Raw genomic sequence first — 13,751 nt, forward strand, 5'->3', positions numbered from 1 at the left:
TCTAATTGGGTAAGAACCATTCAACAAAAGGCAGACATCCCTGGCTAATAGCTTCATGTTCAGGAAGTCATAGTTATTGATGGGAAATCTAAAGCCACTAATTTAGTAAACCAGCACAATCCCTAACAATGATCTGTATAAACTTTGTCATTAGAATAATGACTTAAACCTTGTCTAAGTTTGGGTTTCTATTGCTGTGAAGAAACATCATAACCATGGCAACTCTAATAAAAAAATAAACATTCAATTGCTTACAGTCTCAGAGGTTTAGTTCATATCATAATGGCAGAAAGCGTGGCCACATGCAGGCAGACGTGCTGGAGAAGGAGCTGAGAGTTCTACATCTGGTTTAAAACTTCTCCTGTTTTTTTTTTTGGGGGGGGGTTTGTTTTTGGGGTTTTTTTTTTTTGTTTTTGGTTTTTTGTTTTTGTTAAAGGGGGTGGGCATGACTTTGGAGGAGAGCATGACAAACCCATGCTTATGCTACTTGTCTAGTAAGCAGACTTGTGCAGATTTCAGCTAAAACAGGTATGGGGCAAATGTCATAGACCCTTTGGGTGAGCCCAGTGTAATGACCAAGCTCCTTCAGCAGAAAAAAGAGATGTCCAGAATCTCAGGCTGCAGAGGATGAGAAGATGGAGGATGGCCTGGAGCCAAGGAATGCAGGTCATTAGAGCAAGGAACCAGACTCTATCCTAGAGCCTAGATGTTCTTTGATTTTAGGATCTCTGAGGTCAGAACTGTGAGAGAATCAATCTTCACTCTTTTAGTCTGATTTTTAGGTCACGTGGCAATTAAACCAAAGTGAATAAAATAATAACTAAGTCTCCTTGGGAAGACACAAGGTAGCAGGAGCTAGCCTCATTTAATGTCAGATTTCTTCTCTCAGCAGAAGTGAAGGTGGAAGTGTGAGGAAAGGCCGCTGAGTAGACTTTGCAGTGTGAAAATGAAGTCATTTCTCAACAAGAGATGCTATCATCTCCGTGAACTGTGCAGCCTCGTCACCAGCAGGCCAGGACTTGGACAGAGGCTGTCAGACTGTTCGATCCTTTATTCCATGATCCACTAAATTTGTAGTAAGAAATATTAGAGGAGTCACAGATGAACTACGGTGTCTAAACAAATGTAACAGAATTTGTGTTAACTATCCATGGCTCGGCACTTTCTCGGATTTGTAACAGCCAGCAGAGAATGTGCTGTCAGACAGTAGGGCTCAGCCTTGGGAGTCTGCTTAGCATGGAGACAGAGCAGAGGTGCCACAATCCCACCTGAGAAGAAGCACGTTTGGGAACGTGGGTGGAGGGCAGCAGCTATGTTTTCTCTCCTCCTTCCAGCAATGATTGCCGTGACAAACCCAGAAGCAGAGAGATGGCAGAAGCTGCTAAATGTCTCTCAAGAAGAGAATGGTTTTAAAAAATTGTTCTACATGCACACAAAAAGATTGAGCTGGAGCTACAATACTGAAACAGGGAAAGCTCTACACTAATAGATACAGGGAAAGATACAGGGAAAGCTCATCCAGAATAATCACACAGCTACTTCAATGACTTTTCTTCAAGTCCCAGTGCATACCGGGTATGGTAGCTTGAATGAAAATGGCCCTCACAGGACCATAGGGAGTGGCACTCTTAGAAAGAGTGGCCTTGCTGGAGTAAGAGGTCCCTGGGGGCAGGCTTTGAGATCGCAGATGCTCCAGCCATACCCAATAAGGTAATCTTTTCCTGCTGCCTACTGCAGGCCACTGTGCTTCTTGACATGGCGATAAAGGGCTGAACCTCTGCTCTGTAAGCCAGCCTAATTAAACGTTTTTCTTTGTAAGAGTTAGTGTGGTTATGGTGTCTCTTCACAGCAATAAAAACCTAACTGAGACACTTGGGTATGCATTGTATGTGTATGGGTCTATAAACTTGGCATTGATTGAAAAACGCCTGAAAGAAGGGGTATCATGCTGTTAATAACTATTTGAAGAAAGACGGGAGAGAGTGCTCAGGGGTCAAGGGCACATACACTGCTCTTCCAGAGGACTTAAGATTGACTCCCAGCACCAATGTTGGGCAGCTCACAACTGCCTGTGATCCAGTTCAGGGACTTCAATACCTCTGCTCTCCAAGGGCAGGTACACACACATGAACATACCCACAGTCATATGCGCCTACATCTAATTTAAAGTAAAGATAAATCTTTAAAAGCTAGCCTATGAATAAGAATCTGTGGAAATGTGTGTGTGCTCGCGCGTGTGCATGTGTTTTCCTGTTGCTATGATAAAACACCATGACCAAATGCAACTTAAAGAAGAAAGATGATCTGGGCTTACAATGGTGGGCAGCACAGCATCATGCAGCCAGTGCCAGAAGTTGAGACATTACATCTACAACATCAACCATGAAGCAGAGAAAGTGAACCAGAAGTGAGGGGAGGCTATGTGTTCTCAGCCCACCCCACTGACGTGCTTCCTCCCAAGAGACCACATACCTAACGATTCCACAGCATGCTAAAACAGGCAGTAGCAGGGAACTCAGTGAAAGTGTGAGCCTCTGGGGACATTTCTCACTGAAACCACCAGATTATGATCCATCTACTGACTTTCTTTTTTGCTTTTTCTTTATCTACTTCTGTTTAAGGTGTTTCAAGACAGAAATTCTCTGTGTAGCCTTAGCCGTCCTGGAACTTGCTCTGTAAATCCACCTACCTCTACCTCCCAAATGCTGGGACTAAAGGTATGCACCACTGCCACCGAGCTTCTGTTGATTTTCTCTTAGGAAGTCTCACACAGAATACACAAGTTAACATCAACAGGCAGAGGACAGAGTTGAGCACATGTCAGCCATCTTAAATGTTCTTACATTGCCTCCCTCCCACCACAGTAAGCACCCTCACCCTTGTCCTTCCTTCTGTTGTCAAGTTCTATATCTTCTCTCTTCCCAGCATGCATCACTCTTTCACACATCCCACAGTTAACTGACACTGTCACCGTCGCCATAATTCTGATTATCTCCAAATCTGGCTATTACAGTATATGTTCCCCTGATTTCATTCTACTTCTACTAGCAACGATCTGACCCCGAATCCCCTGAGTCTCTGTCCTCCAGTCCTTTGAGATCACCCATGGCCTCAGCTCTCTTGGCATAGCCTCTTGTTCTCATTTCTACCACCTCTCGTCCTGCTTCCTCTTTCACTTCCTTCTATAAAACGCGGTCACAGCCTCACTGATCTCCAGTTACCTTGCTCTCTGGAACCTTCCCCCTCCCAATTCACATGTATCTTAAAACTTCTAATGTTAATTTCTAAGGCCACGCATGCCTGTAATTCTAGCGCCTAGAATATTAAGGCAGGATCACGAGCTCAAGTACAGCCTGGCCCTCAGCGTAAGAGAATACCCACATACACACAAAATCCAAACTGTTTGGCAGCCCCACCTCTCCACCCTGTACACAACTCTCCACCTCCTTTCTCAGTCGTCCATCAGTACCATCAGGACCATTCTCGGGGCTGGAGGCTCTGGTGACCATGATCACAGGAGGTTCCCTATGCTGTCCTTGTACAAAGCTTCTGGGGCAAAGTTCAGAACTCCCTTCCTTCCGCGCCAACTGTACTCTGGCCCCTACCTACTGTGCACACTGAGCACTGACTGGGTAGTCAGAAAACAGTCACAGAAAAGGAGCAAAGGAAACGTGTGCAGCTTTGAAAATATTCCAATTCTAGCATATCGGATGCTTTCAAAACAGGCAGAGTCCATTTTGATTTATCTGAAGTACCAACTTTCTTTGGGTTGAAAATGTTTTTATTTATTGGATGCAGCACACACATGTCATAGCATGTTGCACGAGCAGGAGACAACTTCTGAGAGCTGATTCTTGCTTGGCAGTGAATGCCTTCACCAGTGAGAGCCATCTCAGCTGCTCAGTGCTTAGCCTGTCACCAAACTTCAGATTCTTCTCTTAAAATGCATACACACACACACACACACACACAGACACACACACACACACACACACACACACACACACACACGTTCTGTGGCACAGAACACCTGTGCACATACACATACACACAGAGGCACACAAACACACAGTAGGTAGGGGAACTGCACTGATTAACCTCTATGTTTCTTCTGGGAAATTCCAGGTGACAGCCACTCTTACATAGCCGACACACTTCTAACGCCACAGATGAAATGGCTCTGGAGTTACCTGACAGTGCATCATAGAACTCGTCCTCACTAAGGATGCTGACAGGCGGAGATCCTTCAACCAGGGATCGTTCTAGTTCATGATGCTCAGTGGCTAAAGTCTCCAGTGCTTCTGACAAAATTTTGGTTTTTTCTTGCTCCTGTTCCAATTTAAAATTTCTCACCTAGAAAAATACAAATACACAAGAGTTCAGAGTGGCCGGAAACACAGGCTTTCTCAGGATGTGAAAATTACTTGCTTTTGATATAATTCCACTGTGACATCAGAAATGAGAACAGTTAAGTTACACACACAGATGAATGAGCAAAATTACTAAGCTAGTTTTGTTCTTCCCAAAGGACTTTTTCCCACACAGCGTAGTTAATGAAAATAGACTGCTAACTACCAAACAAATCAGCTTAAATTATGAGGATCCTAGTAGAAGAAAAAGGCATTCATCAATTTGAAAATTACATTAAAATATTTCTCCCTCAACACTGATCATGAAATTATATGTGTGTGTGTGTGTGTGTGTATGTATGTGTGTGTGTGTGCATGTGTATGTGTGTGTGTGTGTGTGTGTGTGTGTATGGACCACCACACATAGAGGTAGGCCCAAAGCCAGCGTTGAGACTGCACCATCAGTTTAGAAGGCACTAAGCAGCTGCCTCCAAGTTCTCTCAGGACAAAGCTCAGATGTCTAAATCTGTGAGCTGGGAACTCTTGCACAGGGCTCCTTGCTTCTGCTTTTCTGTCCATCCTAACCCATCGATTCCTGACATTTCTCTAGTGCTCCTCTCTAACCCCAGCAGAAGGAGGTGCTTCTTTCTCTGCTTGACTCTTGGACCCTTTGCCCTGAGGTCCTGATAACTATGCATCAGGCTCTCGTGAGAACAACTCTAAATGCAGTTTGGCTTCACGGTCATTTCTCCAGACAATCAGGGTTAAATCTTTATCATCTTGGGAACAGCTCCAGTCCTCAGGCACTCGAATGTTTATTATTAGAGCAATGAGATTATAATTATTAGATCTGTGATATTGAAATAAGATCCCAATATATAAGTAACCCCAAATAGCAACAACACACAAAAACTCAAAGGCACCTGTTATGTTTATGTTAAGACTAGGATATTCTCATAATCAAAATGCTCCGTACTTTTAAATGTAACAACAGAAGGATAATTCCTTCTGCTTAACAAACACTTACATTCGAATGCTAAATTTATGTAGACTTCAACAAGTGGCAAAATTGATCAATGCCTTCAAACACCCAATCCTCTCTAGAAAATCTTGTTCAAACTACAAATGAGCCTTTATTCACCTGAAATGAGAATCACTCCCTTTCTGCCACACCTACATTTGACCTCACGGTTAGTGAAGAGTGAATGGGGTGGAAAGCTGTGGAGGAAAAAGTGCTACCCTCCCATGTCTGAACGTGTTAACCTTTCAGTTGATCTGAGAGTGCTCTTAGGAGTTTCCTCACTGAACAAGCCTTACCACAAAACTGCAGAAAGGTGATCTCTCTCCCCTTGAGGAAGGACCGTGCATAAGAAGTTCTAAGAACAGGAACTGCACCAGGCAGCGTTCTCTGTGAGGAAGCACCTGTGAGCTAAATGGCCACAGTAATACTGCTCATTGGTGCAGAGGAACTCCAGTCCCCAGGATCCCAACAGTTCCAAGTTACCTAGAAGGAGCCTTGCCCTAAAAGCTCAGTGTAAAAGTGCCAGAGGAGTTGGTGGAGTGTGGTTTTATAAAACAGTTATCTTCTAAAGTGTCTTCCTGAATTTTCATTTGCTAGCTACGTTCCCATGCTGTAACAGAAATAGTATCTTCATGTTCCTCTACCTCCTAAACACTCAAGCTACTGCAGCCATCCTATTATTATTAAAGAAACCAACGTGTGTCAAGTGAACATGCATACTAAAGTATGAGACAGCAGGACAGAATCACGATCTACCTAACAAAGCAAACAAAACAACACACGTGCACACGTAGACTCTGTCTACAGTCCCGTAAAGAGCACAATTTGAACCTTCTTGAGAGGACCTCCTGCAACACTTCCAGACAGAAGTGTCCTCCTCAGTAAATGTTTCCCATGTGAACCAACACCAGTGAGTCAGTCCAGTTTTACAGACAGCGCGTGCTCGACAGTGCTACGCACATTTTATCTACTCTTCCTTTTTTCTAGAAAGTTCCCTGTCATTTGCCTGCGTTCTACAGGGGTTAAGTGGGACAAAGGTAACCAATCATTTGACAAAGATTTCTTTGTCTCTTCACATTTACTACACACACAGCTACAGGACGGAGCAGAGACTGAAACACTCCACCTTACCTAACTCACTCCGCGAGCAAGCTATTCTGACACGTCGCTGTGGTTATAGGATCAACAACCGTCAACGTTTTTCAGGATACAAGGTTTGGGCTGCTCCCTGGCACTACTCAGTTGACACGTCCCCTCCCACCTACATTGTCTGACTTCATTGTCTGGGTAAAGCAGGACTGCAGGGCTGGAAAGCCTCCCCACCCCCTGCACTAGAAATGTAATCCTCAAAGCCCTATATATCAATAAAATATGAAAGTGGAACCTTTAAGACTTGATTAAAATGAGATGAGATCTCTACAGAGTGGAGGGGCCTCATAGCATTAGTGTTCAGGTTTGGTCTTTTGTCGTATGTTGTAATGCTATATACTGTCCTCACCCCTACCCCAACCCCCTGCCTCCCTCCTCTCCCATCTCCACCTGGTTTTTCCCAGGGAGGAGAGAATCCACAAGTACAATGTAACTTTGCTCCTTAATTTAAAACCACTGGTTAAGTAAAGATGTCAACAGCCAATAGCCGGGCAGAAGAGACATAAGTGGACTTTGGTGTTCCTAGCCTTGGGATTTGAAGAGGAGCACAAGGAGGTGAAGGAGGTGAAGAGAGGAGGAAGCTGCCATGGGGTCAGTACAGTGTCACATAAGCTGACTAGAGTTAAGAGCTGCCCAGATAGACCATGGCAAAGGATAAAACAGGGTAATTGATGGGGAAATAGATTCTAACAGCACAGAGGCTGATGTCTGCATAGCTCTCATGCTGATTAAGGCTTACTGTAATTGTAAAGGTTGTGTGTCTTTTATCTGGGAACCGAATGATTAAAGTGGGGTAGAAGCCCCCAGATTGAGATTAGAGATTTTCTCCAACAGACTATGTAAGAAGAGACACACTAGCTGGCAAGGGCCATGTGACAATGAATGCCATGAACAGAGGAAGGTCCTCAGGCGACAGCATCATATGCATAAGGCTTCCTCAACTCCATGGCTGTGGGTACACAGTTACCACAACTGAAATACAAACTAAGAAGGAATGGAATACTCAAATGAATACAAACTGGTCTAATCCACTGCCACTGTCTCCCCTGGGGTCTCAGGACCTTATACGTTGATCCATGTGTGGCATGATGAGAGGTGAGATACGGGGAAACATCCTTAGGATGCTATCCAGCACACAGCTGCTGTGGTCTAGGACTTACTAAGCATCTTTATACCATGAGCTCTAAGGACGCCAGTCTTCTACTTTTTTTCTTTGCTATCTTGCAATACTTTTTCAAGAGAAAAGAATGTATGCTCTAGCTGAAAAGAAGACAATGGGGAGGTCTAGTAAAATGAGGGGTACTGGGTACTCACAGTAGAAGTGTTGAGGAAAACTCAGATTCTGGAAAGATCCTGAAGGAGGGACTAAGCAGTCAGCTGACAGACTGACGTCAGAGTAAAGAAGAAGCAAATGCGACTTCAGAGCTGCAAATACCTGGGACAAGGAAGACTGGAGGGCAAGCCAGGTGGGGCTCAGTGTCACACGTGGTGAGTGTGTGGTCAAGCTCAGGAACAGACGCGCAGACTAAGCTCGGGGCTTACAGAAGGAGGGGTATATCTCACGGGCTGTATTTTACATGCTCGATAAGATGAAGAGGAAGCCCAGCCTGAGTTCTGTAGCCAATGAGGTGGAAATGAGCAGAGAGGATTGTTGGAATGATACTCTTGAGACCTAAACCATGGGTATACTTGGCCTTCACTAAAGGACCAGGCAGGTCACCCAGAGAAAAGTACGTGTAGGCACAGATTCATATAGGTAGGTACACCAAACTTGAATTTGTCTTCTAATAGCTTCTGTTGTCTTCTTGCATAGGGAGGATACACACACACACACACACACACACACACACACACACACACCAGGGAACAGACATGGAAATCAACCAACACTGGCTTAGCATATGACATTAAAAAACCATTATTTTTTGACAGCATGAAGGATATATGTCTACAAGTTCAGAATGAAATGGCTCTTGGCACCACTAGAAGATATTCTTTCCTCATGGTCACTATCACCTTCCTGAGCTGAGCTCAGACCAAGACAAAGAGAACTCCTGTCCAAAATAATCGCAATGCCTTTCTGCCCCCAGGCTCCAGCACTGGACAGAAGGCATGACTGACCCAGTTGCTGACTGAGATGCTCTAGAAAGACCTTTGCAGAGCTTGTGACACAGTCCCATCAGACATGTACATCAGGACAGAATAGGGGGGAAAATCTTTTATCCAGAACCAAATAAGAAGAGAACAGATACTTTGAAACAGTAGATAAAAGGATTCATGAAAAGTTAAAAGCAGCGTTACTTAAAAAAAAGAAACCTGGCATATAAAGTGGGGTTTGGGGGGGGGTGAGGTGATAATAAAATTTGAAAGGGGGACAAAACAAACCTTCTTTACCTCCAGTCGAAATTGCTTATTGTGACAAGGTAGCCACTAGACAGAAATTGCTTATATTATCTATAGACAACCGCTAAGCTCTGCCAAGACAAGGTAAGCTAGTCTTTCATATTCCTGCTTCACAAAAGGTCTGTCAGATGGCTCTGGGCAGGAAGGCTGAAGACAGATGCTCCAACATTATAAGAAACTAGGGGCTGTTCGGGCAGCTGGCTGTCTCTGCAATTATTTACATTTTGGAAACTATGTTTGGTGCTTTCTATATGCTCCGGCAATATTTAATCCATTCTCAGATTTCTGACAGGGGTTTTAGTCTCATAATCATACCCAAGTTGTTTAGCATTGAGAGGGGGGTTATAAAGTGAAATACATGGTTTTCAGATGGTGTTGCAGGCTAAAATCTAAACATGATTCAAGGAGAGAATTATAACTCTTTAAGTTAGAAATGATGCTAGAGTACTTTATCTAATTGACAAATTGATGAACTAGATGTTAATTGTATATTATACCATGTAATTTACATGATTGTTATAGTTTTGTTCAATTTTTTCAATTTAGTCAATTTATGTCTAAGAGAAAAGGTTGGTTGGTTTTAAGTTGTACAGAAAAGGTGAGATGTATAGGGCGGTTCTGATGTTTTGATCGGGAATCTGCTTGTGAATACCTAAGGTCCTGTTCCCCAATTGGTTTTTGGACAACCAATAAAGATGCTAGTGGCATATGGCTGTGCAAAAGAGATGAGATTTCCAGGTTCTCACAGGCAGGCTAGGGGACATAGGAGGAGGAAAAGATTCACCATGGTTCAGAGGGAGAGAGAACCACCAGCCAGGTGAGATCTCCAATAGAGTGGCCACTGGCCACTTCCCTGACTGAGCCTGGTAGCAGGCAAGAGATCAGAAACACAATTAAGCTGAGGGCAGGGCTAGAGAGATGCTCAGCCATTAAGAAAACTGACTGCTCTTCCAGAGGACCACATGGTGGCTCACAACCATCTGTAATGGGATCTGATGCCCTCTTCTGGTGTGTCTCAAGACAGCTACAGTTTACTCACATATATGAAATAAATAAATCTTAAAAAAGAAAAATGCTGACAGCAGATTTAGTGTGCTGAGAAAGGAGAAGGTAACCAGGCAACTAACTTGAAAGAAGATTTATTAGTACTAACCTAGGAATGAAAGTAAAGGTGTGTTAGCCGCAGGAAGCTTAGAAGTGCCATTGAGATAAAAAGAATATTAAAAAAAAAGCTTATGTGTGTGTGTGTGTGTGTGTATGTGTGTGTCTTTCATTTACAGATCTAAGGAAACCAGGGCTGTGGCTGGTAGCTGGTACCACAATCTGCCTGGAGCTTAAAGAAGAGTAGTAGAAACTACATGCTACATAAATCAAGTAAATGCAGAATATTTGAAACTTATTTCGTTAAAATAACTTTAAAACTCATATTTTGAAAACCAAATCAAATGCTGCATACAAGTGAAAACATGTCAAGAAAGTTTACTTTCTGCCTATCCCTTTTAGATATGGAAAAAAGAAAGACGATTCTGAATTGAAGTAGTGCCTGATCTCACAGGTCAGCACCCACAGTACAGCCCCAACACGATGCTTCTTTAATGGCTCTGGAGTTTAATATAACTTGGTGCAAAAAATGAGTTTGAGCCTATGTGAAAACACTGGGTCCTCTGACATTGTGATGTTTACGTAATATCATAGACACTGTATAACCTAAAAGTAGCACTTACTGGACTTTCCTATAAGCACTGTGTCCTTCAGTGTATAACGTCCAGACCATCCCAGGTAATAGTTCAAGTTAAAATTTCAAAGGTTTTCAAAGGATCTTTATTTAAACTGTACAAAAGCACCTCGAGTCACTCAATGGTGGGTATCCAAATAAACATGCGCCATTTTAACACAATAGGTCCACCTTGGCTATAAAAAGCAGTGGAATTCCAAATTCAACTAGTCAATAAAGATTCAGAAACTTTTGTGACGTTTGTTTTGTTTCATTGGTTTCAGATGAGCACACAGTGACCCCGAACTGTTTATGCAGCTGAGGATGACCTTGAGTCTCTGACGCTCCTGCCTGTACCTCCTAGTACAGGAAATGCACTATGCACGGACACATTGGCTTTAGAAATTCTTAAAAATCTGTTTTTCAAAATAGTATCTTTTTAACTCTACACACCGAATTTTCCTGTTCAAAAGAGATTCAGGTCCTCTTAGGTCATTCTATCTTCCCTGTAGAAGTATATGGCCATTTTTTTTTTTTTAATAAAAACCATTTAAGAAAGCCACCCCAAATCATCAATATCTTTACCAAATTTAATAAGCTTTCCAATTCCATGTTGCAAATTAACAAATCCTCAAATAACAATGGGTGGAAGCAAGATGCTGAGTCACTGCTAACAGGGTATAAAAGAGGGGTCGAGGGCTAACTTAGGAGGTCTGGAAATCCCACACTGAAACCTATAGTGTCATAGGCTTCTCTCTCTCTCTCTCTCTCTCTCTCTCTCTCTCTCACACACACACACACACACACACACACACACACACACACACAAGCACACACATTTACTTGGTGTTGACGTTCCTCCCAGTAGCCATAGGCTGCAAAATAAAAGGCAATGTTAGGCAGGGAATGCCTTCCTGTTCCACAGACTTCCTGAGCAATACAGACCCTTGCTCCTGGCTGCCTACTAGGACTTAAGGAAGACACCACACACCTTGTTAACAGGACAGGGAGAGCTCAAACTGATCCTGAACAGGCAGCAGCTTCCTCCCTGGGGGCCAGCTCTACTACTGGACAGTGTTATGCAGGCTGCTGTGGGAGGAAAGTCATCCACACTCAGCCACTGTGAACCCTGTGCACTACGTTAATGAGCAGCTAGGCTGAAATCGTCCGAGGGTGAATAAAGATGTGAGAATTCTAAGGTCAACCAAAGGCTTTCCGACTGGACTTAAGGAACACTCCAAAGGATGACACCCACACAGGTACTACCAGTGCTCTAGTGCTCTAGACTCAACTCATCCAAGAACCCAAGTCTAGGGAGCTCACAGACCCCGGGGTAAAGTTATAACTGTGATTGTTCTCAAAGAACATGGCATTGGTGCATCCTCCAACACACACACACACACACACACACACACACACACAGAGAGAGAGAGAGAGAGAGAGAGAGAGAGAGAGAGAGAGACTCTCACTCCTCCGAGAGAAGCATTTCTGGGGAAAGAGGTCAATGCAGAAAACTTACTACTGGTCAAAGCACGGAAAGTGTCTACGAAGTGCTCCCTGTAAGACTCAGAGACATCACCAAGGAAAGGAGACAAATTTTGAGAGCCGAAAGCCCTGTGTCAGATGGTGTGTCGGACAGGACTACGGCCTGCACACATGGACTCAGCAGCTCTGGTGCCTGCCTGAGATCAAGCCAGTCAACCGCCACCACACAGAGGGGAGCAACTCAGAGGAGTTGTGGTTCCTGGGGAAGGGAGAGCAAGTGTTTTTAAGGAAAGGGTCCCAGACTCATCAACCATAATCACTGGATTGTCCTAAACCCAGGAAAATATAAGTGCACAAATGGAACTCTGTGGTTTATTTAAAAAGATGTGCAGTCAGATAGGATACTGAGAGGGACAGTACTGGGGGCAAGCGGGTATAATCATAATACATTGCATGTACATATAAAGTACTCTGAGAATTAACTTTAAAGTCATATTTTCAAAAGCAGGTAGTAAGGCCTAGAGGAACAGTTGATAAACTGTTCTCTAGACAAGCATGAGGGAGGACCTGAGTGTGATCTTCAGAACCTACTGTTAAAGGCCACGTATGGTGGCACTCCCTTGTAATCCCAGTGTTGGGGAAATGAAGTCAGGCAGGTCCCGGGAGCTCACTGCACAACAAGCCTCACTTAACCTTTGAGCTCCAGGCCCAGTAAGCACACACACACACACACACACACACACACACACACACACACTGGCATAAAGTTACCTGGCCTACAACCAACATCTGTTAGAGCTTTTCCTTAGGAGCCCTATCAGGAACCACACTGCTGTAAGGTGACAAACTCAACAGGTTCTTCAGGTGACATGCTCTCCAAACAGTTCCTTAACCCAAGCGCTGGCAGGTATATCAGGCACACATCTGGCTTAGTTCCCTTACCAAAACCTGACAGGGGTCAGTAGGGTTGTTTCTTGAATTAAACCCACTGGTTTCAGGCCTGTTGAGTCAAAACTTCCTTGTGTTCTGTGTTGTGTTTCTACACACCTCAAGGCTGCAGCCAGTCAGAAGGCTGCCGGGTTCTGCCTACACTGGTTCCCCTTCCTTGCTAAGAGCTCCTTCTGCCTTCAGCTAAGAGTCTACTTCTCAGTCCCTCTGGCAGCTCTAGCTATGAGAAGCTCTGCCCCAAAGACTGCAGTATTTTGCAGAGTCTACCAGGTCTAGTTAAGGAGGAAGGCACAGGAACACACCTCTGGAACAGCCTCATTGTCTCATATTGTCCACCTCCTGACTCTTCGGGGTGAAGGAAAAGGAAATCTCCAGTTCATTTCACGGTTCTCAGTGTGGGGATTTTTACTGAAGGCAACAGAAACAACAGTACAGCTAATGTATTCATGATCTACCACCAACCAAGTTTACTTAATAGTTAATTACCCATGAGGACCAAGTTTAGATCCCCAACATTGGTGTAAAAGGTCAGATCTGGTAGTCCTTACTGGCAACCCTGTCACTGGAGTACAGGGGTGCTAGGAAATATCATGGTAGACAGGATGGAGGGAGGAGGACAGCTGGGGTGTGAGGACCAGCAGGCAGGCCAGTGGGGTGGGAAGGCAGACAGAAGCTCCAGACC

At 44.0% G+C, this 13,751-nt stretch overlaps 1 protein-coding gene across 3 annotated transcripts in view; it reads right to left on the reverse strand.

Annotated features, from left to right (window-relative positions):
* OSBPL1A (oxysterol binding protein like 1A) overlaps positions 1-13,751 on the reverse strand; it is a 154,351-nt gene that overhangs the window by 65,211 nt on the left and 75,389 nt on the right. For all 3 annotated transcript variants that reach the window (XM_080920072.1, XM_080920071.1, XM_080920073.1), the window contains one exon: positions 4,191-4,353. In XM_080920072.1, coding sequence (XP_080776198.1) covers positions 4,191-4,353 — 163 coding nt within the window. The remainder of the gene's footprint in view (positions 1-4,190; positions 4,354-13,751) is intronic.

The sequence above is a fragment of the Micromys minutus genome, assembly GCF_963924665.1.
Source record: "Micromys minutus genome assembly, chromosome: 8".
Taxonomy (NCBI): Eukaryota; Metazoa; Chordata; class Mammalia; order Rodentia; family Muridae; genus Micromys; species Micromys minutus.